Source organism: Mus musculus, chromosome 2, assembly GCF_000001635.26.
Source record: "Mus musculus strain C57BL/6J chromosome 2, GRCm38.p6 C57BL/6J".
Taxonomy (NCBI): Eukaryota; Metazoa; Chordata; class Mammalia; order Rodentia; family Muridae; genus Mus; species Mus musculus.
This window is the reverse complement of record NC_000068.7, coordinates 181,640,747-181,664,718: the sequence shown is the minus strand read 5'-3', so window position 1 is coordinate 181,664,718 and position 23,972 is coordinate 181,640,747. Positions and strand designations below refer to the sequence as shown.

The 23,972-nt window shown below is 46.7% G+C and overlaps 2 protein-coding genes and 1 non-coding gene across 5 annotated transcripts in view; all 3 read right to left on the bottom strand.

The window, feature by feature from the left end:
* Nucleotides 1–2,306: 2,306 nt before the first annotated feature.
* On the bottom strand, nt 2,307–2,413 carry Gm25879. The gene has a single exon (XR_003954156.1). It is a non-coding gene; the product is annotated as a U6 spliceosomal RNA (small nuclear RNA).
* A 2,691-nt stretch (nt 2,414–5,104) lies between these two features.
* On the bottom strand, nt 5,105–8,957 carry Gm29797 (predicted gene, 29797). 3 transcript variants are annotated; one of them, NM_001377050.1, is made up of 4 exons: nt 7,497–7,837; nt 5,824–6,099; nt 5,574–5,726; nt 5,110–5,391 (listed from the first exon to the last, which is right to left on the bottom strand). In NM_001377050.1, exons 1-4 carry the CDS (start codon nt 7,497–7,499, stop codon nt 5,254–5,256), a joined length of 570 nt encoding a protein of 189 aa, NP_001363979.1. In that variant the 5' UTR covers nt 7,500–7,837; the 3' UTR covers nt 5,110–5,253. The 3 variants fall into 3 exon arrangements, with proteins under 3 accessions (XP_017174892.1, XP_006500815.1, NP_001363979.1); XM_017319403.1 differs by having other exon boundaries at nt 5,105–5,391; nt 5,824–8,957; XM_006500752.3 differs by having other exon boundaries at nt 5,105–5,388; nt 5,824–8,957.
* Nucleotides 8,958–9,057: 100 nt separating this feature from the next.
* The window catches only part of Prpf6 (pre-mRNA splicing factor 6), a 54,343-nt gene continuing 39,428 nt past the window's right edge, over nt 9,058–23,972 (bottom strand). Inside the window, exons 13-21 of the mRNA NM_133701.2 lie at nt 19,127–19,248; nt 17,292–17,430; nt 15,574–15,693; nt 15,121–15,297; nt 14,489–14,622; nt 13,542–13,633; nt 12,171–12,285; nt 9,757–9,883; nt 9,058–9,297 (exon numbers count right to left, since the gene is read on the bottom strand). Coding sequence (NP_598462.1) covers nt 9,145–9,297; nt 9,757–9,883; nt 12,171–12,285; nt 13,542–13,633; nt 14,489–14,622; nt 15,121–15,297; nt 15,574–15,693; nt 17,292–17,430; nt 19,127–19,248 — 1,179 coding nt within the window. The 3' untranslated portion in view covers nt 9,058–9,144. The remainder of the gene's footprint in view (nt 9,298–9,756; nt 9,884–12,170; nt 12,286–13,541; nt 13,634–14,488; nt 14,623–15,120; nt 15,298–15,573; nt 15,694–17,291; nt 17,431–19,126; nt 19,249–23,972) is intronic.

Here is a 23,972-nt window from a genome sequence, read left to right as displayed (position 1 = left end):
CTGGAGCTGGAATTACAAGCAGTTATGAACTGCTTGATGTAGGTGACTGAGAACTGAACCCAGATCCTCTGGAGAGCAGTAAATGCCCTGAACTGCAAAGCCATCTCCCCAGTCCCCAGGATTCACTTCATAATTTTTTTGTTTTGCATTTGTTTGTTTGTTTGAGACAGGGTTTCTCTGTGTAGCCTTAGTTATCCTAGAACTCATTCAGTTGACCAAGCTGGCCTTGAACTCAGAGATTCACCTTCTGTCCCCTGAATGCTGGGATTAAAGGCTTGTGCCACCTCCACCAGCTAGAACTATAAATTAAAGACATTTTAATGAAAATGCTCTAATAGAAGTTTATAACATAGTATCTCTTAACCAAGCAATTTCCAGTGTGGCCAGGGCTACACAGAGAAACCCTGTCTCGAAGAACCAACCAACCAATCAAACAAACAAACAAAAGAGTACTTTTAATTTATATTTCTCAACAATAGGTTAAGAAATACACACCCACATGCTACAGCAGCTGCTCGTAACTGGTTCCTTTTTGTGTGTTTTCTTGTCTTTTTTCTTTCTCTTTCTTTTGACAGGGTCTCTCTGTCACCTGGCTGTTTTGGAATTTCCTGTGTAGACCAAGCTAGCCTCACACAGAGTTCTGCCTGCTTCTCTTTTCCAAGTGCTGGGATTAAGAGCATGTACCAGCATGCCTGGTGCCAAACTAAGATTCTGTGGGGCTTGGTCCGTCAGCCACTACCCAGACTAAAATCTTCTGCTCTAGGATAGGACGGGAACTCACTAAGGAGGGAAGAGTGTACATAGAGGGTAGTTGTTTCTAAGGACCTGAGAGCAGGACCTGAGAGCTCTTGTTCCCAGGGGTCCTTCCTCCAGAATTCTCACAGTTTTTCCACAACCCCCGCTCATGGCTTCATTCCTTCTCTTGGATTTGACCATCTACAACTTTATTTTTTTGTACCACAGCCCTGGCTTCTACCACTGTTGCCTCTGGGAACATGCTGCACATGACCCTGGCCCCTACAGCTTTACCATATCTCCCAGGAATCTGCTCCCACTTCTCTACCTCATCCTATATCTATGCCCTGTCCTCCATGACTTCATCCCATCTCCTATAGCCCCCTCCCCTGAAACTCCACCCTCTGTTCCATGACCCTAGCCCCCACCACCTTGTCCAGTCTCCCACACCCCTGTCTGCCCTCCAGAAAACAGGAAGCGTTGGGAGTCGCAACTCTGGGAGTAAGTGCAGGAAGCTGGGCTTATCTTGCTCTGCAGCCCTGACCCCTGGCCTTGTGCCGGGTAGGGGGCGCCAGGGGCAGTCCAAGGACAGAGCCTGCTCACCTGGCTCCCTCTCTCTTGAGCCATAAACTGTCACAACTGGACTGGTATGCAACAAGGCCTAGCCAGTGTACCATTAAGCTTCCAGGGTACAACAGACTGATGTGTGCTCCACAGACTGCAGCAGAAATCCCATCTACACAGCAAGGAGGTGACCCAGGTTCTAGGGCCTCAGGATGTCCCACTTCCCCCACAACAGGCACTGCACAGCTGCCAAGGGCCTGACCTTCCCATTTCCACCCAAACAAGAACTCACTTCCCATGGCAGGTGTTACCTCTTTGCTGCTTATTCCAGAGTCTAACAAAGCAGTGTGTGTGTGTGTGTGTCTGTGTGTGTGTGTGTGTGTGTGTGTGTGTGTGTGTCTGTGTGTGTGTGTGTGTGTGTGTCTGTGTGTTTTTCTCTGAGTTTACAAAGCTAAGTCTTCTTGGGGAGAGGGCAGGGATGTCTTTTGCACCCCCACCCCCAGGTCTTGAAGGCCACTGGCAGGGACAATGGACCTCAACACCTGCCTCACTCTTTCCCCCCAACCCCCGCCCCAGTAATATGTGCTTCCTGGAGTAGAGGGCCTTGTTTATTTCCAGTTAGCTGCAGCTGAAACAGGCAGCCTTCTTGAACATCTGCAGGTTTTAGGACCCCACACGCAAGTATCCAGAAGCCCGCAAGGCCAGGCCTTCTCCAGGTCTGGGAGCAGATGCTTCCTCCTCCTTCACAGCCCTGTCCATGGGGCTGCCAAGCCTCCCAGGAGTCCAGCTTTTTGTTTTCCCCCAATAACTCCTCGAGTAGAAGGGGCAATCATTTAATTCCAAGCAGTTGCAAAGCTGAATCTCCTTTTACATCCACCACAGGATTTAACAGTGTCGGTGTAGTATCTCCCAGTGGAGCGGCCTAAGAATCATAACTTGAACCAGGTCTGGGCCTACTCATTGTCTCCCATTAAAGAATTGTGTGTGATACAGCACTGTTAATTAGGAAAAATATGCAATACTTTATAAATTTATGTGTCTTCTTTGTACAGTGGCCACGCTAACCTTCTGTGTATCATTCCAGTTTGGGTATATGTACTGCCAACGTGAGCCCAGCTTTAGAAATGTAGCTGAGTTTAGAGCTCTACCTGTTTAGCTGTGGCTCTGTGCTCACAGGACACACAGACACAGAAGACATGTCTATCCTTATTACGCCCTTCACTCAGTTCTGCCACACTTCTAGGCTGATGAGGTAGGTAGCAGGATAGGGATGTACTGTCCTAACACAGAAGTCACTCACTCCCTGCTGCATCATGGGAGGTGGGGGAGGGTTGTTAACACACAAGTGGCAAACTCAAGATTAACTTAGGGATTTGCAAAGCCAAGAACTAGCTTGTCATTCATAGCTGTTGCCCAAGTTCCAGATGTTCTTTCAAAGGCTCCTAGTCGTGGGAGGCCGTGGTATCCAGTCTCCCTTCAAAGCCTGCCAGTCCCCTTCTTCCAGGATTACATATGGAGGCCTGGCTCCTGGGCTGCAGGAAATTGCACAGGCCTGGCCAGTGCCTTGGGGGTCCCATCTGTAATCCTCACACAGGCCTTCCTTCTGGGCCATAGCCCCACCTCCCTGGAAAGCCAAGCATTGAAAAGGCTTGTGTGGGATAGGATAATAGCAGCAGTCTCCAGCCTCATGTCTGGGCCTCAGCATCTCCAAGGTCTGTTCTAGCTGGTCCGCAGCTAGCAAACAACTGTGGGGCAGCTTCTGTGCTAAGAATATGCTATGTATGCACAAGGATATGCCTTGTCCTCAACTACAAAGCAGCCCAAGAAGCCTCTGTTTAGGTCCCTGGGCTGGTCTCAGTAGCACTTGACTTGCCCTTTAGCTCCAAGCCTTTCAGAGGGCTCTTGAGGACTCCTGTGGGTGTCCTTGTCCTGCAAGAGGACGGTCATTCCTCTGTGGTTGGTGACCACAGGCTAATGCTTTCAGGACTCCCTCAGAGGGTCATGGGTGCAGGATTCCCAAGTAGCCTCTCATATGTAGTCTGGTACAGGGCTTAGGCATCAACATTTATTCCCTGAAACTAGGCCTCTGCTTTACCTCCAGTCCCAGGAGGCTGTAGTTTGTTTGATCTTTCCTCAGCTGAGGAACAGAAGGTGGGAATCAGGACACCCTGTTGTCTCCCTGCCTGCCACCTGTCCCATACCTGATTTCTCTAAACAGTAGGATGGGACAACAAGATGGGGAGTAGTTGTGAGTGAGGAGTAGCTGTGGGTGGGGAGTAGCTGAGGGATACTTACTATAACTGAAGTAATTTCCCAATAGGATCTAAAGTCAGGGCAAGGATAAGTACAGATTGCCTTGAAAAATGGGTCCATGGGAACTTCATGGAGGGCTGTCCATACTGCTGTTCTGGGCTCAGTGCCCAGGCTGTTACTAATCTTCTTCAGATCCCACTTGACCACTCTTTAGTTAAAGTTCCGCTGCCCTATGGCTTATATTTCAACAAAATCAGACCTTTTTCTCTACACTGGACATTGGCTATACCCTGGCATACCAATAGAGCTCATCAATATAAGTCCAAGTCCATAGCCATCACCTCTCTTCCACTGGTATTTCCCAGCACAAGATGACCAACCACTCAGGCCCTAGGGCCAGGACCCTGCAATGGCCCAGGCTTCCCTCAAACCCTCAAAACAGCTGACATATACATGTACACACTATGCACACATGGGGGAGAATCATTTTAGATCTGACTTTCCTGAAGGTCTTTGTACTTAGGCCCTCTCTGGTACACCCCACCTTGTACTTGTCTACACTGCCTCCTACCCCATAAAGAAGAATCAAAATGTTCTATATTTGTGCTCTATCATGGCTTGTAAGACCATTCGAAATCTGAATCAAAGAATAGAATGTATACTGATGTGCACAAAGCTCCATTTCCCTCCTGTACACTATACTCTGGGTCTAAACCTGACCCCAGCTCTTTCAGCACATGATTGTTGTATAATCAACAACAATCTCTCCATCTCTCAGCTTTCTCAACTGAAAAGAAACAAAAGGTCCCATTGGGCAGATCACACCTACACCTAGGAATGGAGGCATGAAGAACTTCAGTGCTATTTCTTGCTCTTGTAGATTGGACTGCCTTTTTTGTCCCTTGTCTGTCTGTCTGAAAGGTACAGAGAAAGATAATCTTTGAAGTTTTTGGGCTCCACATCCTATTATGAGGCAAGGACTGGGGCGGGAGGGGTGGTTGGGGGGGGTGAGGACATTGCCTCTTTCTGCTCAGGGATAGAACTGTGGCAGAGCAGACACCCAGGTTTATGTAGGTATTGGGGTCGGCCCAATTAGTTCAACAGACAAGTCTAGGGCAGTCTGTGGAGTCATCCCACCCCCATCCCACCCTGACCATCCCCCAGTGGCAGCAGGAAATGGCTTGGTCTAGTTTGTGGCCAGGGCAGCAAGGCTGGCTTCCTCTAAGTCCTGTTTCCTTTATCCGGTTGTTTTGCTCTGAATCCACCAAGCTCAGCCTTCCCCTCCTCTCCATTTCCACCCTCTCCTCCGGTCCAGAGTTGGGCAGGACGGATGCATGACGTTTTAAAATCCCTAACCAGGTTGTCGGGTGGGGGCAGGAGGCTTTGTTGCCTCCCACACTACTCGAGGACCGGGCCAACGTCTCACCCACGCCCCCTGCTGTATGAGGGAGATACAGCCATTGACACTGTGAAGTACAAGCCCCACCCTTACTGAAGTGCAGATCCCTGGATAGACCAGGGCCCATAACCAGTCAGGCAAAGACAAGAAGCATCAGATCACATCATTAGCTCCATTTATTGGGGCCTCAATGGATGTATACACATTCTGGACCTTTGAGTGCAGGCAATCTGAGCTGAGAGGGTGCTATCAAATCAGTTTGTTTCCAATCTTCTGTGATGAGTGGGAGAACAGGGACAGTGCTAGAATTCGCCGGTAGCCATGGCACTTAGTGCAAAGAGCTTTTCCCAGCAGGTGGCGACAGCGTATAGGGCACGTAGCAGGAGCCGCCTCCGACTGTTGCGCAGCTGTACCGCGTGCTTCCTTGGCTGCTGGATCTGCTAGTAGAGACCAGCTGTGAGTCAGTGCATACATATTCTGCACCCTTGCCTTCATCTCACAGCTCATGTTTAGCCACGAGGGAAGTGGGCTGTCATCAGGTCAGTTGGCCCTAATTGAGTCCAAAGCCTCAGGCAATTGGTATACCATAGCTCTTAGGGGAGGGGAGATTGAGGACGCATACCCTGTAGGATGTTCCGCAGTGTCTGCGCATCACTGCCTCGGTGCGCACTGCCACTGTCCATGCCGCTTTCTCTAATGCATTGTGGGGTACTCCAGCCACACTCCCAAGAAGGGTCTGACCCAAGGACTCAATAGACAGTAGGATGCTACTCTCCTAAGTTGGAAAGGAAGGAAAGCCAGAGCAGGGGAGGGACATGGGGGTGGGGCCTGAGGAGTAAACAAATAGTTGTTTGGGGGAACCTTCCCCATACCTTTTGGGCATCACAGGAGGTCCCTGGCTGTCCCTGACCTCCACCAGCTCCAGTCAGGTTTTTCTGAATGAAGCGGTGGTGTCGGGATCCTGGCTGTGTGTGTTGGACACCCAGCCCAGCCCACTGCATTGCAGTCTGCAAATCCTGGAAGATGACGGCTTGGTAGTGGCGGAGTACCTCCTGGACACTGCAAGACTGGGACCCAGGCCAGCCCAGGGCAGATCCAAGAAACGCCAGAAGCAGTGGTAGTATGTAAAAAGCAAGCTTTGGGCGCACCTGGAGAAGACACCAGGTTAGGGCTGAGAGCATAGGCCTCCCTACACAAGAAGTGGCCCCATAGGCACTCGGAGTGACCACAAAGGGTGTTCCCTCAAGTTTGAGATGCTGGGAGATAGAAAATCTCATCAGAACCTCTGGCCATGGCTTATGATAAACCTGGGCAGTCCTAGAAAAGGAGACAAACCAAACACATCCATGATACGATAGCCATGTTCTGTGAACATTTGTGGAGTGTGGAGTGGGACATGGGGAAATTTTCACTGAGCCCCGAAGGACTAGGAAGGTGACAGAGAACAGGTCCAGAGACAAGGGGTGGCATTATGGTCTACATTGGAGAGGAAGAAAAGTGAGCACCGACAGTACCATGGATGTGTAAGAGCTCCCTTATTTTGTACAGGAAGTGGGGTGGGGGAGGGCATACAGCAAGAAGTGATCTCTCATACAGCTTCACCCCGACCATGCTCAGACCCATACCTACTAGTCATAGCCCACTCCTATCCCCTGGTTGTTAGTCTTTTGGCTGTTCTCTCACACATACATCTCAAATCCTTTGGGAGAACAAGAAGGGATCTAGGAATAAACTACTTTGCTTTTATGCAGTACGAGAACTCCAATCACAACCAGTCACAGAAAGCCAAAACTATGGCAAAAACAATGGCTCAGAACTTCAAAATACGCTCCCAATGGGAAGGGAAGGTGGGGTGGGGTGGGGGGGCTCAGAGACAGCAAGAGAAAAAGCAAAGCCTGCCAAGTTTCCTCCCACCCTGAATGGAAAGGACTGGTGCTGGGGAAAGCTCACAAATTAGGAGGACACTGAAGGTCCCCAGAACCCCAGTTCCTTCAAATGGACTAGTTCCCAAATCTGCCTCTAGGCTCCCAGCTGGAGTTAGGCAGTCTACTTGAGCTGGAAAATTAATCTGGTGAGGCCAGCGACAGGACTCAGCTTCCCAGCCCTGGCAGGAGAGCTGAACTGAGCATACCACAAACTCCCACATAGAGATGGGTGGGGGTTGGGGCTTCTGCCTGGGATAACAGCAAACCGAAGAACTCTCTTGCAAATCACTGAGTACCATGGCCAATGGAGGGATATTGAGAACAGCCCATCAGACCACATTAAGAACAAGAGCCAATTAGGCCAGCCAGTGATACTGCTAGTGTATCTAGCACCAACATGGGACTGGTTGGCTGCTTAGGGAGTCCCTACAACTCAGGTTTAGCCCAGTGTAAGAGAAAAAGGGCTCTGAGAAAGTCAGAACATAAGACCTGCAATGGTCATTTTATGGGGTACCATTATAAACATCTGGGGGTTTCCATGAGGCACAGGGAAAAAGACACATCCCCCCCCTCCGTTATGCCCACATCCAGCCCCTTGGCCCAAGGCCCCAGCTGCTCACCATAGGCCTCTCAGGGTCTGGCCCACCCTTACTCCCTCTAGCAGGCCACACACATTTGATCCTGGGGTCCTCTGGGTCTTTGGGTGGCCAATGAAATAGGCAACTGGCAGCCACAAAAGGTCCTCTACTGGCCGATGGGTCCTCCCTAGATAGAGCTGAGGGGCAGGTGGAGAGACTTTTGAAGTTGGCTCCTCCAGCAAAGGGAGGGAGCGACAAGGGAGGGTAGGAAAAGTTCAGTAACCCAGCCTGGCCCCTAGCCCCTCCCCAACCCCTCCCCAGTCGCAATTAACCTGACCCTGGAGCACAGCAGCTGCTTATTGCAGCAGATCCAGGGCTTCTCTGGGTCTTAGATTGAGTTTCCAGCCCCTTGGAGACCCCTGCTCTGTCTCATTGGGCAGAGAAAGCAATAGTCTCTCCTGATAGGCAGGCTAGCCACCAGTCCCCAATCCATATTCAGCCAGACTTGCCCCAGCAAGTCTGGAACTTGGAATTTCCCAGACTTCCATCACTGGCCCCACTTCATCCCTCCAAACCTTGGGGTTATCCAGGAGTAAGAGGCCCAGTCCCAGGGTTGCTGTTTTCCTTTAGAATAACAGCAGCCTCTGGAACACAACTCATCTTTGCTGAGCAAAGCTCAACTTCTTCCAGCAGAAGCAAAGCAATGGCGTGGGCTGAGGAGATAGCCCAGCAGGGTAAGGCACTTGCTGTCAAGCCTTGTGTGATCCCAGGGGCCAACAATAGGAGGAAAGACTCATTAGGTCATCCTCTGACCTCCACAGGCAAATTGTGGCATACATGAACCCAATAAATAAATGTGACCACCTCAGTAACAAAAATATCCTCCATTCTCACAGACAGGAAAGATAACCTTGACACTATAGGCTATCCAGACTTTTCCACAGCCCTACAGAAAACTTAACCCAAGTATCCTCTTCTGTAACTGATCCACTGCATTCATTCAGTCAAAAGAAGAAACCACTACAGCTTGATGCTGTAGTCAAGTTCTTTGCCCTTCATCTGTGAAGGAACTCCTGGGTATGGTCCCTCATCAAAGGAAACCCCATGGATATCTCCATAGAAATGCCCATGCAGCTCTCTTAAGATACTCCTCGGGACAGAAGCAAGAAGTACTTCCCCAAATCAGCACACAAGTAGCCTGCTAAGCATCAATCAATCAATCAATCAGCAGGTTCTGCTCCTGTCCTTGACTGCAGAAGAGTGAGCTCACACCTTCCAAGTTAAGCAAAGGTGCCTGCCTCAGGTGGCTACGGAACAATGGAGACTTCTACAAGCCTTTCAATCTTTTATAGCTTGGTCCCCATGTGACTTTCAGTCTCTTGTATCACAGATCTGTGACAGAGCCTGTATTTTCCATATAGCCTGTACTCTTAACATCTCCACAAAAATCTCAGCAAGCCCTCAATACCCAGCTATGCTTTTATCTGGAGCACATAAGCACTTGTAGGAGGCTCCATCCAAACCAGACTAGACTTGACCATCATTCATGGGGAATAGACGCTAAGGACAAAACAGAAAAACAAGTGAGGCCCAAGCCCCAACATAACTCTATAAAAACCTTTAATGAGTAAAAGACAGTGTAGGGTTTGTGCCCATTGTCCATGTGTTGCTCCTATTGTCACCCCTCCTATCAGAAGGTATTTTTGATGCGGGCGGCCACCAGGACTAGGATTTCCCCAATCTTCCTCTGCCAGTTGGTGATATCCTTGGACACAGCACACCACAGCTCTCCATGTCGGGGCTCTGCATTCTCACAGCGTTTCCTCACCTCCTCCTGTTGCTCCTGGGGAGACGAAAGGGTGCTTTAGGTGGGTTCCTTGTGAGGTTTACGTCTTGTGAGGTACAGGTCTTGCCTGTCTCCTTGTAGATCTGGCCCCAGCAGATTTTAAGCCATCTCCTTCTCTTGTGGAACATGCCCTCATAGTCAGTGCATCTCTGTGTTGAATCGTGTCAGACTCCCTATTTTTTGATTCCCGCAAGTTGCCAGATGCACTCTCTGAACTAGGTACTTCCTGGATTCAATGTGGTCTAGCCACTACTTCTAACGAGGACCCCAGGACACCCTGGTCCCCCTGCCTTATAAGCATGGTTCCAACAAAGCTCAACAGGGGAGGAGCTCCTAGTCTTGGCCACTTCCTGCCTCTCCTTCCCCAGGGATTAGATGGAGCTTTCTACTGTCTCAGGAATAGCTAGGGAAGCAGGCAGATTACCACTGCACACCAGTGTGCTAGTGTAGCCTCACCTCAGTTCCATGCTGCAGTTCAAATTTGTAGAAGAAGGCCCAGGCATCCCCCAGATCTGAGTCAATCTTCACAGTGCGATGGAACCACTCCCGAGCCTTGGTGATCTTTCTTTCACTCCAGAACAACCTGTTGTGGGAGAGCAAGGGACATAGAATAGTGTCTACCATGCTTGGGAGTCATTCTACGTAGGTGATCAGCTGTACCCTGCTCCTGGTAAGACCAACAATCCTAGAAATATGTTATAGAAAAGGTCTGAGTCATGGTTCAGGGCTCCCTGGAGGTCATTCCAGATCCTTCACTGATCCACAGTGTTTTTTAGAATATTTATACACAGTGAGATCTTAATTTCTCCTTTTTATTTTTTTTTTATTTTTTTCAAGATAGGGTTTCTCTATGTAACCATCTTGGCTGTCCTGGGATTCATACTGTAGACCAGGCTGGTCTGGAAGTCACAGAGATCTGCCTGTCTCTGCTTCCTGAGTGCTGGGGTTAAAGGCATGCACTATCACCTCCACCAGGCTAGATCTTAACTTCTTAAAACTATCTGGGCCAAATGAAATTTGAAACTAACCTTGACAAACATTAATTAAGGCAGATTTAAAAAACAAAACCTGAAAACTCAGACTGCTCCTTAATAAGATACCAACCCTACACTATTAACCTCCCTTGAAGCAGATTTAAAACACAAAAAAAACAAGACCTGAAAACTCAGACTGCTCCTTAATAAGATACCAACCCTACACTATTAACCTCCCTTGTCTACCCCTCGTAGCAACCTAAGCAAACACAAAGATCAGCTTCCACATGTCAGTTCTGGGGACCTGGGACACCCAGACCATAGCACATGATTGTTGTACCTGACACAGACACTTGAATAGAAATCCGAAGGGAAGTCTGGCAGGAAGCCAAGAACTGGACTGTTAGAGACTAACTTAGAAGTGAGGCATGGTGCAGGTCTTTAATCCCAGCACCCAGGAAGCAAAGGCAGGTGGATCTCTGAGTTCAAGGCCTGTCGGTCTACATAGAGAAACCCTGTCCCAGAAAAATAAAACAACAACATAAAAGAAACCAACTTAGGGTCGCATGGCACCCCCCACCCCCACATAGTTACTGTAGTATAGCAGGGTGTACAACAGGGAGGGTGGCATGGAATGCTGTGGGGATCACTCTGGCAGGGCCAGGACTTGGGACTGTATTCACCTGGTCTTGGTGAGGCAGCTGGTGCACAGCTAACCTTTCCACTGCAGGCAGCTGTGTGGGCTGCTTTCAGGACCAAGTGGAGTAATTTCATGCTGATAACTTGATTGTTTTTTAAGCCATATAGTACTCTTAATTGCCCAGTGTTAGATAAACTGTAATTTAAAGAACATAAACTCAAGATAGGAGGCACATGGAACACTGGCTTGGGAACAGCAAGGAGTGACTTATTTACTTTAATAAAGCTCTTTGTAAGGTTTATGGCTGCTCTGGCTGAGGGCATACAGAAGTTACTCTGGGAAAGGGAAGCCTAAGCTAGCAAGGCTGGGACCTAAAACCTTGGCCATCTGCTAGGGCTACAGACACTACAGAGGTGCCAGGTAGCAATGTGAAGGTAGTTGCACCAGAATCTGAACACTCAATGCCACTTAAAACCAAATTGGTCTAAGGCTCTGTCTCCACCAGTGGCACAGTCCTGTGCTGGAAGGTGATAAATCACTTGATGACATTGCAGTTCATATGAACCATGGATAATCATTTCTGTACTCCAGGACAATGGATTACAGCAGGTTATTCCCAGGGTCACTGAGCTGAAAGGGTCTGAGTTCTGCTAACACAATGAAAGTGCAAGCCTCTTGGCTCTCTGGGCAGTGATGGTGATAACTTTAGTCCCACCAGTTCAGAGGCAGAGGCAGGCAGATCTCTGAGTTTGAGACTAGCCTGATCTACAGAGTGAGTTCCAGGACATTCAGGATACACAGAGAAACCCTGTATCAACAAACAAACAAACAAAAAACAAACAAACAAACATCCAGCCAACCAAACAAACAAAAAACCTCTCAGATAAAGCCCCTTCAGTCAAATGGGCTTGGCTTAATACTTAAATTCTGTGTGGACCAATATCAACAAATCTGTCTTGCATGTAATCCAGGCCCCATGTGGTACTGAAACAAAGGCAACAGTCCCATCAGAAGCCTGGGACTGAGGATGAGCCAAAGAACCCAGGAGACCTGAGAAGAGGGAGTGACCAGACAGATGTCTAGACTGCACCTCAAGGCCTCTAGCAACAGAGTGCTGCCCAGAACGCTGGAGCAGGAGTTTTGGCAGCAGAGGCCCATGTAGCTCATCCTGTGCAAACAAAGTCAGAATAGCCAGGCAAAGAGGCTGGCAAAACTATACCAGAACCCCATGCTATCCCAAAAGAACAATTACTCACTTAGCCACAGCTAAAAGCACATGGGGGTCATGTTCACACTTCTTCAGGGCATCCACACTCTTGGTCTTTCTCTGGGGCCTTGCCTCAAGGAAGACAGCTTCAGACCACAGGATACCTGAAATTCACAAGCAAATATCTACCCCTCAGCCTCACTTCTGGCTTGAGAAATGCACCCTCTTCTTTAGGATTGCCCAAAAAGGGTATACTCAGGGCAACCACAAGGGTCTCAAACATCTAACCAGTAACCTGAATTATACCAGCCTTGCCAGAACAGAATCAGGTAGCTTTAATTCTTACCGAGTCAGCAAACAGGCAATGGGCAATGATAATCTGAAAGCACTATCACATACTGCTGTTAAAAATAAAGAAAGCAGCCAGGTGGGATGGTGCACACCCTTGATCCCAGCACTTTGAAGGCAGAGGCAGGAAGATCTCTATGAGTTTGAGGCCAGCCTGGTCTATAAAGTAAGTTCCAGGACAACACTCAGGACTGTTACACAGAGAAAGCCTGTCTCGAGAGAGAGGGGAGAGGGGAGAAGGGAGAGGGGAGAGGGGAGAGGGGAGAGGTGTACCTGCTAGTTCCCACAGAGGCTAGATGAGGGTGTGGGTAAGTCTAGCAAAAAACTCAAAACAAAAACCAAAACAAAAAACTACCACTACTAGCACAAGAAAACTTAGCAAAGCAGATGGTATATGACACTACTGTCCGACTACATTTCTTATATACCATATATAAGAAAAATAATAAAAGTTAAAACTTGTCTTAAGGGATTGGAGAGATGACTCTGAAGTTAAGCACACTGACTGCTCTTCCAGAGATCCCAAGTTCAATTCCCAGCAACCACATGGTGGCTCACAACCATCTGTAATGGGATCTAATGTCATTTTCTGGCACACAGGTGTACATGCAGATAGAGTATACTCGTATACATCTTTTTTTTAATAATTTTTTAAAGATTTATTTATTATTATATGTAAGTATACTGTAGCAGTCTTCAGACACACCAGAAGAGGGCATCAGATCCCATTACAGATGGTTGTGAGCCACCATATGGTTGCTGGGATTTGAACTCAGGGCCTTCGGAAATATAGTCAGTGCTCTTAACCGCTGAGCCATCTCTCCAGCCCCCATTTACATAAATCTTTAAAAAAAAAAAACTTAGAAAAATGATAGTGCCTCAGAACATGAAATCAAACTGTCCCATACTAAAACTGAGGATTTAGTCTGAAGTCTTTGTAACCACATCAACGAAGCTAGACTAAAATGGGACACACAGGATGTGTCTTCCAGGAGTCCCTGAAAGTCAACTGATCCCATCCCACAAAAGATTTCCTCTGTGCCATACGACACACATGGCCAGGAGTCCTTACCAGAGTTAGGGCACTCCTGCAGCGCCTTGGCCATGAGGGTATTGGCAATGTTCTTCAGCCCTGCCCGGTACTCCAGCCGCACTGACTCCAACCTAGGAAAACAGGCCCAGGGATGGGACATCCCCATCTATCATAGCACAACCAACTACTTCAACTGGCCTTCTGCCAGAGAGACCCTTTTAAAAGGCTTTTGCATTTTTACTTTATTATTATTGTCATGCTACCACACATAGGTGGAAGTCAGAGGACCACTTTTGGAAACACTGGGTTCCACTAAACTAAATGCAGATTGTCAAATTTGCTCAGTAAGTGATTCTTCCCCACTGCCTGTAAAGGAAGGCTCTTGTCTCCTAGAAGGGGGTTAGAATTTCATTCTCTACATGGATGGTAGTACTGGTGTCCAGTCTATAAGAAGGCAGCATTCCCATCTAAGATCCCAGACTCCACAGGATCCAGATACAAGTGAAGACAAGGGAACAAACACAGACCATACATGATCACTACATGGCAGGCACCTAAGAATGACAACCCCCGTCCCCCAGCAGTGTCCTCTCTCATCTCTGTCTAACCCCTAGCTGGACTCTGCATCCATTACCCACACCTCGTCATGTGGCCCAACCTGGCATAACTCACTAGCCTTCTCCATTGATCTTCCAGGTACTAGGGAATATTAGTACCACCATACTCAGCTCCCTCTAGCAAGTTTCTTCATGTTACTCAAGGCCTTCTTGTTACCTCTTTTATAGTCCACTTTCTCAGTTCCGTTCCCTGACATCTCAGAACACGTCATCAAAAGTGCACTTACCATCTAGACCCAGCTCTCCCAAGCAGGACTATGACCCTCATAAAAGCTGTCACCTATTATTGAGTCCACAGGAGACTGGGTAAAATGAAGAAGGAACTGAGGAGCCTCAAAGGGGGAAGTGAGGTGATTACCGAGAACTCACCATAGCCCAGGGTTCTTTGGGTTTTTCAGACGAGATTTCTCTAAAATGGCCCGAGCACGTGTCAGCTGCCCAATCTTTTCCTCTAGTCGGGAAAGCAAGAGCCAAAGCGGTGTGGAATGAGGACATTTCTTCAGCTGTGACCAAAAAATTGTACAAAATAATAGTTCAGAGAGCATCTACAAAAGACTGAGAACTGTGGTCAGCTCATAGGAGCACTTTAGGGCTGTTAAGACACGTGCTTCATACTCGACATGGCTCTACAGTGTGCACATGCAAACAGGTATGCATCGGGTTACTGTGTGCAATTGTGTTGTATACAGGTACAGTAAAGGATGCCTGTAGGACTCTGAATATGTGTCATGCACATGTGTACACAGGGTGTGCACTTTGTACACAATGTGCTCATTGTACGACTTTTGATGTACTGAACAAACCCTATATATCCCAAACACAGGGTGTGCAACTTTGTAGGAAAAAAACACAGTACCCACAGTGACAGGAAGAACAAAGGCTCAATTCCAAGCACAAAGTTCTATCCCCGACCACTGGCCCTCCACTTCTTTCCCAGCGTGGGAATGACTGCTGCCATGTCATGCTGCCGGGTTCCCTGGGATACCTTGACAGAGGCTTACCCCCTGGTTGTAGGCCTCCCGGGCCTTCTCCATCAGTTCTCCCTGCTCCTCAATCTGCCCCTTCATCATCCACAGCTTGGGGAAATCTTCATAGTGCCTCAGAGCCTCCTCACACAGCTCCTGCGCCGCAGAGATGTTCCCCAGAACCCACTCCAGCTTCACAGACTTCATGAATACCTGCAAAGCAGAACAGCACTGTCACATGAGGGACACTTCCCATCATATGCTTGAAGTCACAGACATCTTCACACATCTGTCCTGGGCCTCATCCGTTTTTGTATTAGCTCTTCTGCAAATACAAAAGGTATAGATAAATAAAGGGATGCATGTTAAAGCCAATACCAAGACAGGGCTGGGGTCTAAGCTGTGCCACTCATCTGTCTCCTTCCAAACGCCATGCGGGAGCCAAGAGGCACCCTGCCAACTCTCCCTAACCCACCAGTCACCACTCACACGGGCAGTGGGTGCGCTGCTCCGAGCCTTGGCCAGTAGCCTCCGGGCTCGCTCGTATTCATTGTTCTCTGACTCCAGCTTCACAGCCGCCAACCAGATCTCTTCGCTGTTGGGGTTGGCCTGGAGAACAAACACAGCTGCATCAGAAAGGCTCATCACAGAAGTGACCAAGGCTAGATTATGCTTAATCAAAAACAGGCAGCCTCAAAACTGAGCTGGCCCTCTCCCTGATGCATGACTAGTATTAGTACACTCCTGCACAAGCTACAAACTAGGGGATGACTGGGTAGACCTCAGCCAGGACCCAAGCTTACCTGAAGGAAAAACAAAACAAAACAAAAACACAAAAAACCTAAAACTTCACATTTGTTTTTACTCTTGTACAGATGAAGCAACAATGCTAGAGCTGTAGAGCCGCCCTCTCTAGAATCCGTCTAAATTCTACACAGCCTCTAAAACGCATGCCTTGTGTTAGGAGCTGCTCTGTCTAACTTAATCCCTTCCCCTTGGCTAGCCACACCATATGGTCAGGGTAGAAAGATGTTCAAGGTGCAGATAATGACGTGTAAAGGGCTCCCAAAGGCATGGGCCAAGCCACACAAACACACAGTCCAGGAGACGTAAAAGTGGTGCACTCAGAACTTGTATCCACCTTCCTCTGGGACTTCTGCTACATGGCCATGCTGCCTACTGTTATGGGAAAGGAGAACCAACCATCTTAGAGCTTTGGCATGCAACTAGACGAGAAAACTGTATGTGGGAAAAACATCAATCACTCTGCACAGCACTATCTCTCTGCACAGCACTACCACTTGCTCCTCTGTCCTTTCCAAGTGACAGCTGGAGCAAAAGATTGACCCAAGTTAGCTCTTTTTCTGATGTTTCTGTTGTCTCACAAGAACAAACTTTACTGTGACCTTAGGCTATGATACTAGACTGATATTTATATAGCATCCTATAACTTATTAAAATAATCTAACACCTATGTTATGATAAAATATTAGGATTTTTTTTGATAGAAATATTTTTCGAATGTTATATGTTGACTGGGGAGATATCTCAGTGGGTAAAGTGCTTACTGGGCAATGTCAGTGGGTAAACGTCAGGCATGGCAATGCATATGTGTAACCCCGTGCTGGAGAGTGGAGACAGACGGGTTCTAAAGACAGCTGATGTGAGATAAACCAAACTGGCTCTAAGCTCTAAGCTCCGGGCTCAGTGAAGGATCCTGCCCTTAAAATAAATGAACAACAAGAGGAAGGCAATAGAGGAAGATACTCTAGGCTGACCTCTAGTACGTACACACACACAACCCACACACACACCCCCACACACATATACACAGTTACCATGCCTGCCACATACACACGATACATGTTGTAACAGCAAACCTAGTCAGTCCAGGTAAGTACGACTGTTTTAATTTGGTCCCACTCTCAAAGAGGTACTAAAATACCCTGGCAGCTTGTGCTTTGCCCTTGTACTCTAGAATACTTAGCCTACAGTCATACTAAGTATGACTAAGAGGTCAATGTTCCTGATTGGGGTGTTCTTCATGCTTTGACCCCATAAATCAGGCCATGCACATAATTTAGTGTCTCTAGACTAGACCATGGCATATCCTAAAAAATTTGTATAGAATAAATTCTGAGGCTACAGTAGCACCAAATCTGAGTTTGTGTTCATAGCCCCTTCCAGGGCAGGTATCCTTCACCTACCTGAAAGGCCAGGGCCAGGATGCTCCTTGCTGCAGGTACATCCCCTGCCAGCCACTTTGACTTGGCACCCATGAGCCATAGCACCTCTGCCTTGGGGCAGTGGGCTACAGCCCTCTGCAAGAGTGCTTCCAGAGACTCCCTGAAAGATAGAGGACATGGTCACTAGAGCTAGGGCCATAAATCAGGGCATATAGCTACTAAGATGCTGAAAAGACAGTTACCACTCCAAAGTTCGGTACTATTAATGATTTACAAGATTTTACGATGGGGAGAGTGTGGGGAAATCTTTCCTTCCAACAAAGAATCTAAAATCAACTACTGAAGAGTGCTCTATAAAGCAAAGCATTGTTTAAACAGCAGAGCCTTTTATAGCCATGTATCCTGGGCACTGATAACATGGCAGTCTGGTGACAGTGAAGGCCTTTTTATCTTGAAGCTCAGAGGATACCCTGGATACACTAATAAAGATTAAGGTCCCTAACCCTGTCTCCCTCCCCCAAAAAAGGTCTCATTGAGAGTGATTTAAGGACATTACTGAACTAGAATATTTGTCAGCCTTGGATACTGGGTATGAAGTCTCTGGGTCATCTCTGGCCACCACTACCTGTGGGTCATAGCACCTTCACTGATGAACCCCACGTGCCCTCATGTTCACGAGCAAACCGAAGGATATGCAAATCCGTATCATACAGAAACACCACCATGTTCCCCAGAGCCCTGGGCCCAAGTGTTTTGTTTTGTTTTTTTAAAGATTTATTTATTTATTATATGTAAGTACACTGTAGCTGTCCTTAGATACTCCATAAGAGGGCATCAGATTTTGTTATGGATGGTTGTGAGCCACCATGTGGTTGCTGGGATTTGAACTCGGGACCTTTGGAAGAGCAGTCGGCGCTCTTAACCACTGAGCCATCTCGCCAGCCCCTGGGCCCAAGTCTTGATGACTTTCCACATCAGTCTGAGAGCTAGCCGCAAAGAAAGAATAGGTTGTGGGAGGGAGCTAACCATTGAAACATGTGAGTAGGCAGCAGCATACACTAAGGCCACAAGTCATGACTACCAAGTGACATTCTACAGAGTAAATCCTAAGGGTCCTTTCATAAAGAACTTCAAGTCCCCTAAGGAGTTAACTCAGAAATACCAAGGCAGCTGGCAGAGTAAGAAAAAGGCCCTGTGGAAATTAACATCAAATAACATCAGAAAAAAAACAAGGTTCAAAGTCACAGCTGCAACCTTGGTGAAACCAGCAAGGTCTGTGTCCACCCAAATAGGGAAAAGCTGAGGACCCATAAGAGGATGATATAGGGTACCCAGGGACATGAGCCCAAAACCCTAGAGAGTTACACATTTAAAACAAGAAATTACAATGCCTAATTTAATCAGCATTTACAGCCAATAAGGCAGACCCAAAGATTTTTCCAATTAAAGGGTACAATTAAAGGAAATTGTCAAGGACCTCCTTCTGTGTACAAAAACCAGCCAAACCCCAGAAAGCTAGAGCAACGTAAATGAAAAACAGACTGCATGCCCCTGACACCGTACCGCCCTCTGCTAAAGGCAGTGCCCCAGCATTAACAGCCTGCATTGGAAACTCTTAGACCCAAGGGGCACTAGTAAAGAACAGGCTTCCAAGATGCCTTGGTTTCTCAACTATAAAATAGTGATAATCCAATCACTGAAGGGCTATAAAGAATGAGGCAGTTTCAAAGTCCCAAGGGCCACAAAATTGTAACCTGATCACAACCACAGAGAAACAGACCCAAAATGGTGTCATGCAGGAAAGTGAGGTTTGAATCCAGCACCATGCAAATAGGAAGTGGAAACTGACCACATACCTGGTACCATGATTCTTCTCAAAGTAGGCAGCTCGTAACCACACACTTTTCTTGCTGGGGAAGACTTGTAGGGCATAGGCATATATGGCTCGTGCACACTCCAGGGCATTGTGGGCCACACACTAGAGCAGAGAGACACCACGAGGAAGGTTACTCAGGGCTGCCATCGAGCAGATAGAAATACTTTTTCAAGCCTCATGCAATTCTCAGTAATGCTGTCTGGTAGCAAATATGCTGTGGCACTGATGTAATTAAGCTATAATCTAAGACAGACACCTGGGGATGGGGACACAAAATGTTGAGAAAGCCCAGAAGGCAACCTTCTGGGCCTGGCATGCAAGGACAGCTAGTAAGAGGAGTACCAGTTCTTACCTGCAGGATAACACATGCGCACAAATGCACATGTGCAGGGCTATGGCTAAGGCTGTGTGTGTATGCACATACACTAGACTACACTACACACACACAAACACATGTGTGTTGTGTTTGTGTTTATGTGTGTATCACATGCTGATTCTTAACTAGGAGTACTATTTATTTTCCACTAAAAAGGTTAAGCTATTCAAAACCTGTATAAGACAAATCAACACAAAGAGGTTAGGAGCCCACCAACCTAGTAGAAATCACAGCAGACACCATTAGGCTCTGCTTCCTTTAGTCTCCCCACCCCCATTCTATCCTCCAACACCAGGATTTAAACCCAATGCTAGGGCCCTGTAATGACAAGCACTCTACCACCAAGCTACATTCTTCACCCTTTGTTATTTTGAAACAGTTTCTCTCAGTTATCAGACTGGCCTTGAAACTGCAATCTCAGCTTTCCTAAGGAGCTGTTTAACAGGGCTGCACCATTAGGCCTCGATCCTCTAAATTTCTTTTTCTATGTTCAAGTGATTTTAGGGGCTGGAGAGATGATTCAGTGGTTAAGAGTACTTGCTATTCTTACAGAGGCTACAAGTTTGGTTGCCAACACTCAAATCAGGGAGTTCACCAGTAACTCCAGCTCCAGGGGATATGGTGCCCTCTTCTGGCCTCTGCAGGTATCTGCAAACATGCAGCACATGTTCACATACATGTATTTTAGTGGTTTAAATAAAAGTGGCCTCCATAGGCCTATACGGAGTGGCACTATTAGGAAATGTGGCATTGTTGGAGTAGGTGTGGCTTTGCTACAGGTGGTATGCCACTTAGGGGGTGAGCTTTGAGGTTTCAGAAGCCCAAGCCTGGCCAAGGTGTCACTGTTATTTTTGGCTGCCTACAGATCCATATGTACAACTCTCAGCTCTTCCTGTCTGCTTACTCAGAGCCATGCTTCCCACCATGACAATAACGGATTAAACCTCAGAAACTATAAACCAGCCAGGCAGTGGTGGTGCATGCCTTTAATCCCAGCACTTGGGAGGCAGAGGCAGGCAGATTTCTGAGTTTGAGGCCAGCCTGGTCTACAGAGCGCGTTCCAGGACAGCCAGGGCTACACAGAGAAACCCTGTCTCCAAATAAATAAATAAATAAATAAATAAATAAACCGAACTGAAATGGAGTCTGAAGCAAGAAGATCATAAGTTTGAGACCAGCCTAGGTTACACAGTAAGATCTTTTCTCAAAAACCCAAAAGAAAAACCTGGGATGTAAAGCCTGTGGCAGAGAGCTCGTTGCAGCCAGTCATGGGGTCTTGGGCTCAGTCTCTAAAAACACGTAAGAGACACACTGGTTCACACCTGGAACTCTAACACTTGGGGGGGGGGTAAAGGAATGAGGATCAGAAGTCCAAGGTCATCTTCAGTTACACATGAAGTGTAAGACTGCGCCACATGAGAAGTTACTTCAAAAAATAAAAGTGGGAGCTGAAGCTGCATAGTAGTGAAGAACATTCATCTGGGTGACAATGATTCATCGCTAGCCATGCTGCTTCTTTGTGGAGATCTCTCTGTCTCTCTCTCTCTGTCTGTCTCTGTCTCTCTCTCTCTCTCCGTCTGTCTGTCTCTCTCTCTCTCTCTTTCTCTCTCTCTCGATAGGGTTTGTCAGCAGTTAAGAGCACTGACTGTCTTCCCAGAGGACTCAGCACAACGTTCTCTTCTGGCCTCTGTGAGCACTGGAGACACACGAGGTTCACATGAAGCTTAACCACTCATTTACATTAAATGCACAAATAAACAAATAAATAAATGATTTAAAGAGCCCCAAACCAAATCAAAACAGAAAATCAGCACTTGGCATAACCATAGAAACAACCATTTCAGTAAAAATACATTTTTCATTACTTTGGCTTAGAGGCTCTTGCCTGTAAACTTTGCACTTGGGAGATTAAAGAAGGATTTCTGTCAGCTTGAGGTCGGCCTGTGAGACTACAATGAGACTATCTAAAACAAAGAAATAAAGAAAAAAAAAAAGAACAAATAACAAAAACAACCATTATTAACAGTTCCTTAAACTAGTAAGTTAATGCTTGAAGGATACCAACATAATTTCAAAATGCTTCCTCAAAAACACTCACAAAGGAAACAACAGTAAGCTTACAAGTAAGTCCTAACAGCTGCTGCCTGGGACAGCTGGTCAGAGTGAACACTTCTGTATCTCTGTAGGACACATCAGAGTCAGAACTCAGTAAGTATATATACTTTGTATGAAGGGAGACCTGACACTATACTGCTAAAGACAAACCTCAATCAAGCCACAAGCAAATATAATAAACAGCCAGGTCAAAATGTATTCCGGAATACCATTGGCCCCTAATACTCAAAAATCTAGATTTGGGTAGGAGACGTAGCTTAATGGTAGAGGGCCCGACCAATATACCCACGTCCCTGGTTCCACAATAGCATCAGATATCAAACCAACTAAATAAATAATAAAAAGGAGATTCATGAAACAAAGACAGATTGAAGCCTTTTTAAGGTCTTTCTCGGGTTAAGGTTGACCTGAGGCTGTGTGGCCCTGGCTGTCTTGGGTGCTGGGATTAAAAGGGTGAGCCACCATCACCTGGATTAAATAGATATAATATCTATAATATGTATTATATATTATATACATTTTTAAAAGGAGAACTCCTAGGAAGTTGGTAAGATTCAAGAAGATCCACTATGAATGACAATGCTCCAGCCTCACTTCCTGATCCTGACACTGTGTGTGTGCTAAGGAACCCACAGCAGTGGTGTGTAGAGTGTAGGGAAATGATGCAAGTGTGCAAAAGTGTGAAGGGTGATAAGGCACATAGGTAAAGTGTGTAAGTATGAGTATACAAACTCTAATTCTGTAATATTCCTGGGTATTTGATTTTTTTTTTTTTTTGAGACAAGGTTTCTCTGTGTACCCCAGGCTGTTGTAGAACATGGTCCATAGATCAGGCTGGCCTCAAACTCAGAGATCCACCTGCCTCTGCCTCCCAATTGAAATTATTTTTATTTTTAAATAAAAAGCCAACTGTGGTGGTACTGCATATGGAAAGATACTACCTACTTTTAAGGCAGAAGCATAATACCATAATCTAAAGCTAGCCTGCAATACTGAGGAGGACCTTGTCTCAAAATTAATGAAAAAATGAATAAATGAATAAATAAATAAATAAAAAGATGGGCATGGAACCCATACCTTTAATCCAATCACTCAAGAGGAGGAGGCAAGCAGATTTCCCTGAGTTTGAGGCCAGCCTTGTTTACCTAGAGAGTTAAAGGCCAGGCTAGTCAGAGCTACGCTGTGAGACCTTGTTTAAAAAACAAACAAATAATTAATAAATAATAAAAGGTTCAAACTGTTTAATTACTGCTTAGCCTGTTACTTCTTTGTAATATACTCAATAAATTGGTTTTTTTCCAAAATGACTAGAAAAGGAAGGAGGGAAGGAGGGAGGGAACGCCATATCTGTTTGAAACAACTTTTTATTTGTTTTGTTATGTTTTGTTTGAGATAAGGTCTACAGAATCCTGGCTGACCTGGAACATGCTATGTAGCCAGACTGGCCTCAAACTCGCAAGATCCACCTTATCGGGCTGGGCAGTGGTGGCACACGCCTTTAATCCCAGCACTTGGGAGGCAGAGACAGGCGGATTTCTGAGTTCGAGGCCAGCCTGGTCTACAAAGTGAGTTCCAGGACTGCCAAGATTATACAGAGAAACCCTGTCTCGAAAAAAAAAAAAAAAAATCCACCTTCTCTGCCTCCTGAGTGCCCTGTTTTTGTTTATTTGTTTTGTGTTTTTTGTTGTTTTGACTGGCTATCCTGGAACTCATTTTGTACACCAGGTTGGCCTCAAACTCACTCACAGAGATCTGCTTGCCTCCTGTGTGCTGGGTTAGAGTTGTGGGCCAACCACCATGCCTCCTATTTTAATATCCTAAACATGTTTATAAATGTATCCCTATAGTTTCCCTCTGGGAAATGGGAAACTACTTTGAGAACATAATTTCAAAGAGGCAGCAACTCTATGCAAAATGTTTCCTGAAATGCAATCTGTAGAGGAAGCAGAAGTGGGAGAAACTCTGGTGCCATAAGGTTCTCAGCTGAGCAGGTTGTGATTGCAGCAGCCACAACCCTGCAATAGCTGCTCCTCCACTTAGTGAGCACTCAGACTTACACTCATGATTATAGAACTCTGCTACCTTGCACTGTAACTCCATCTAAAGTAAGTGCATCAGAACTAGATGTAATCCCAGCAATGAGGATGATGAAGCAGGAAGCTCTCCAGCCTAAGGACAACCTGGGCTACAGAGTGAGGCCCTGTTTCAAAAACAGACAAAAAATACAAATAAAATCAAGCACATCAGAAAGACTTTTAAGAAGACAGAAGAGAAGGAGGGGGAAAAGATATGGAAAATAACCTACAAATTAATGGGGCCACTGTTCCTGTCAAGG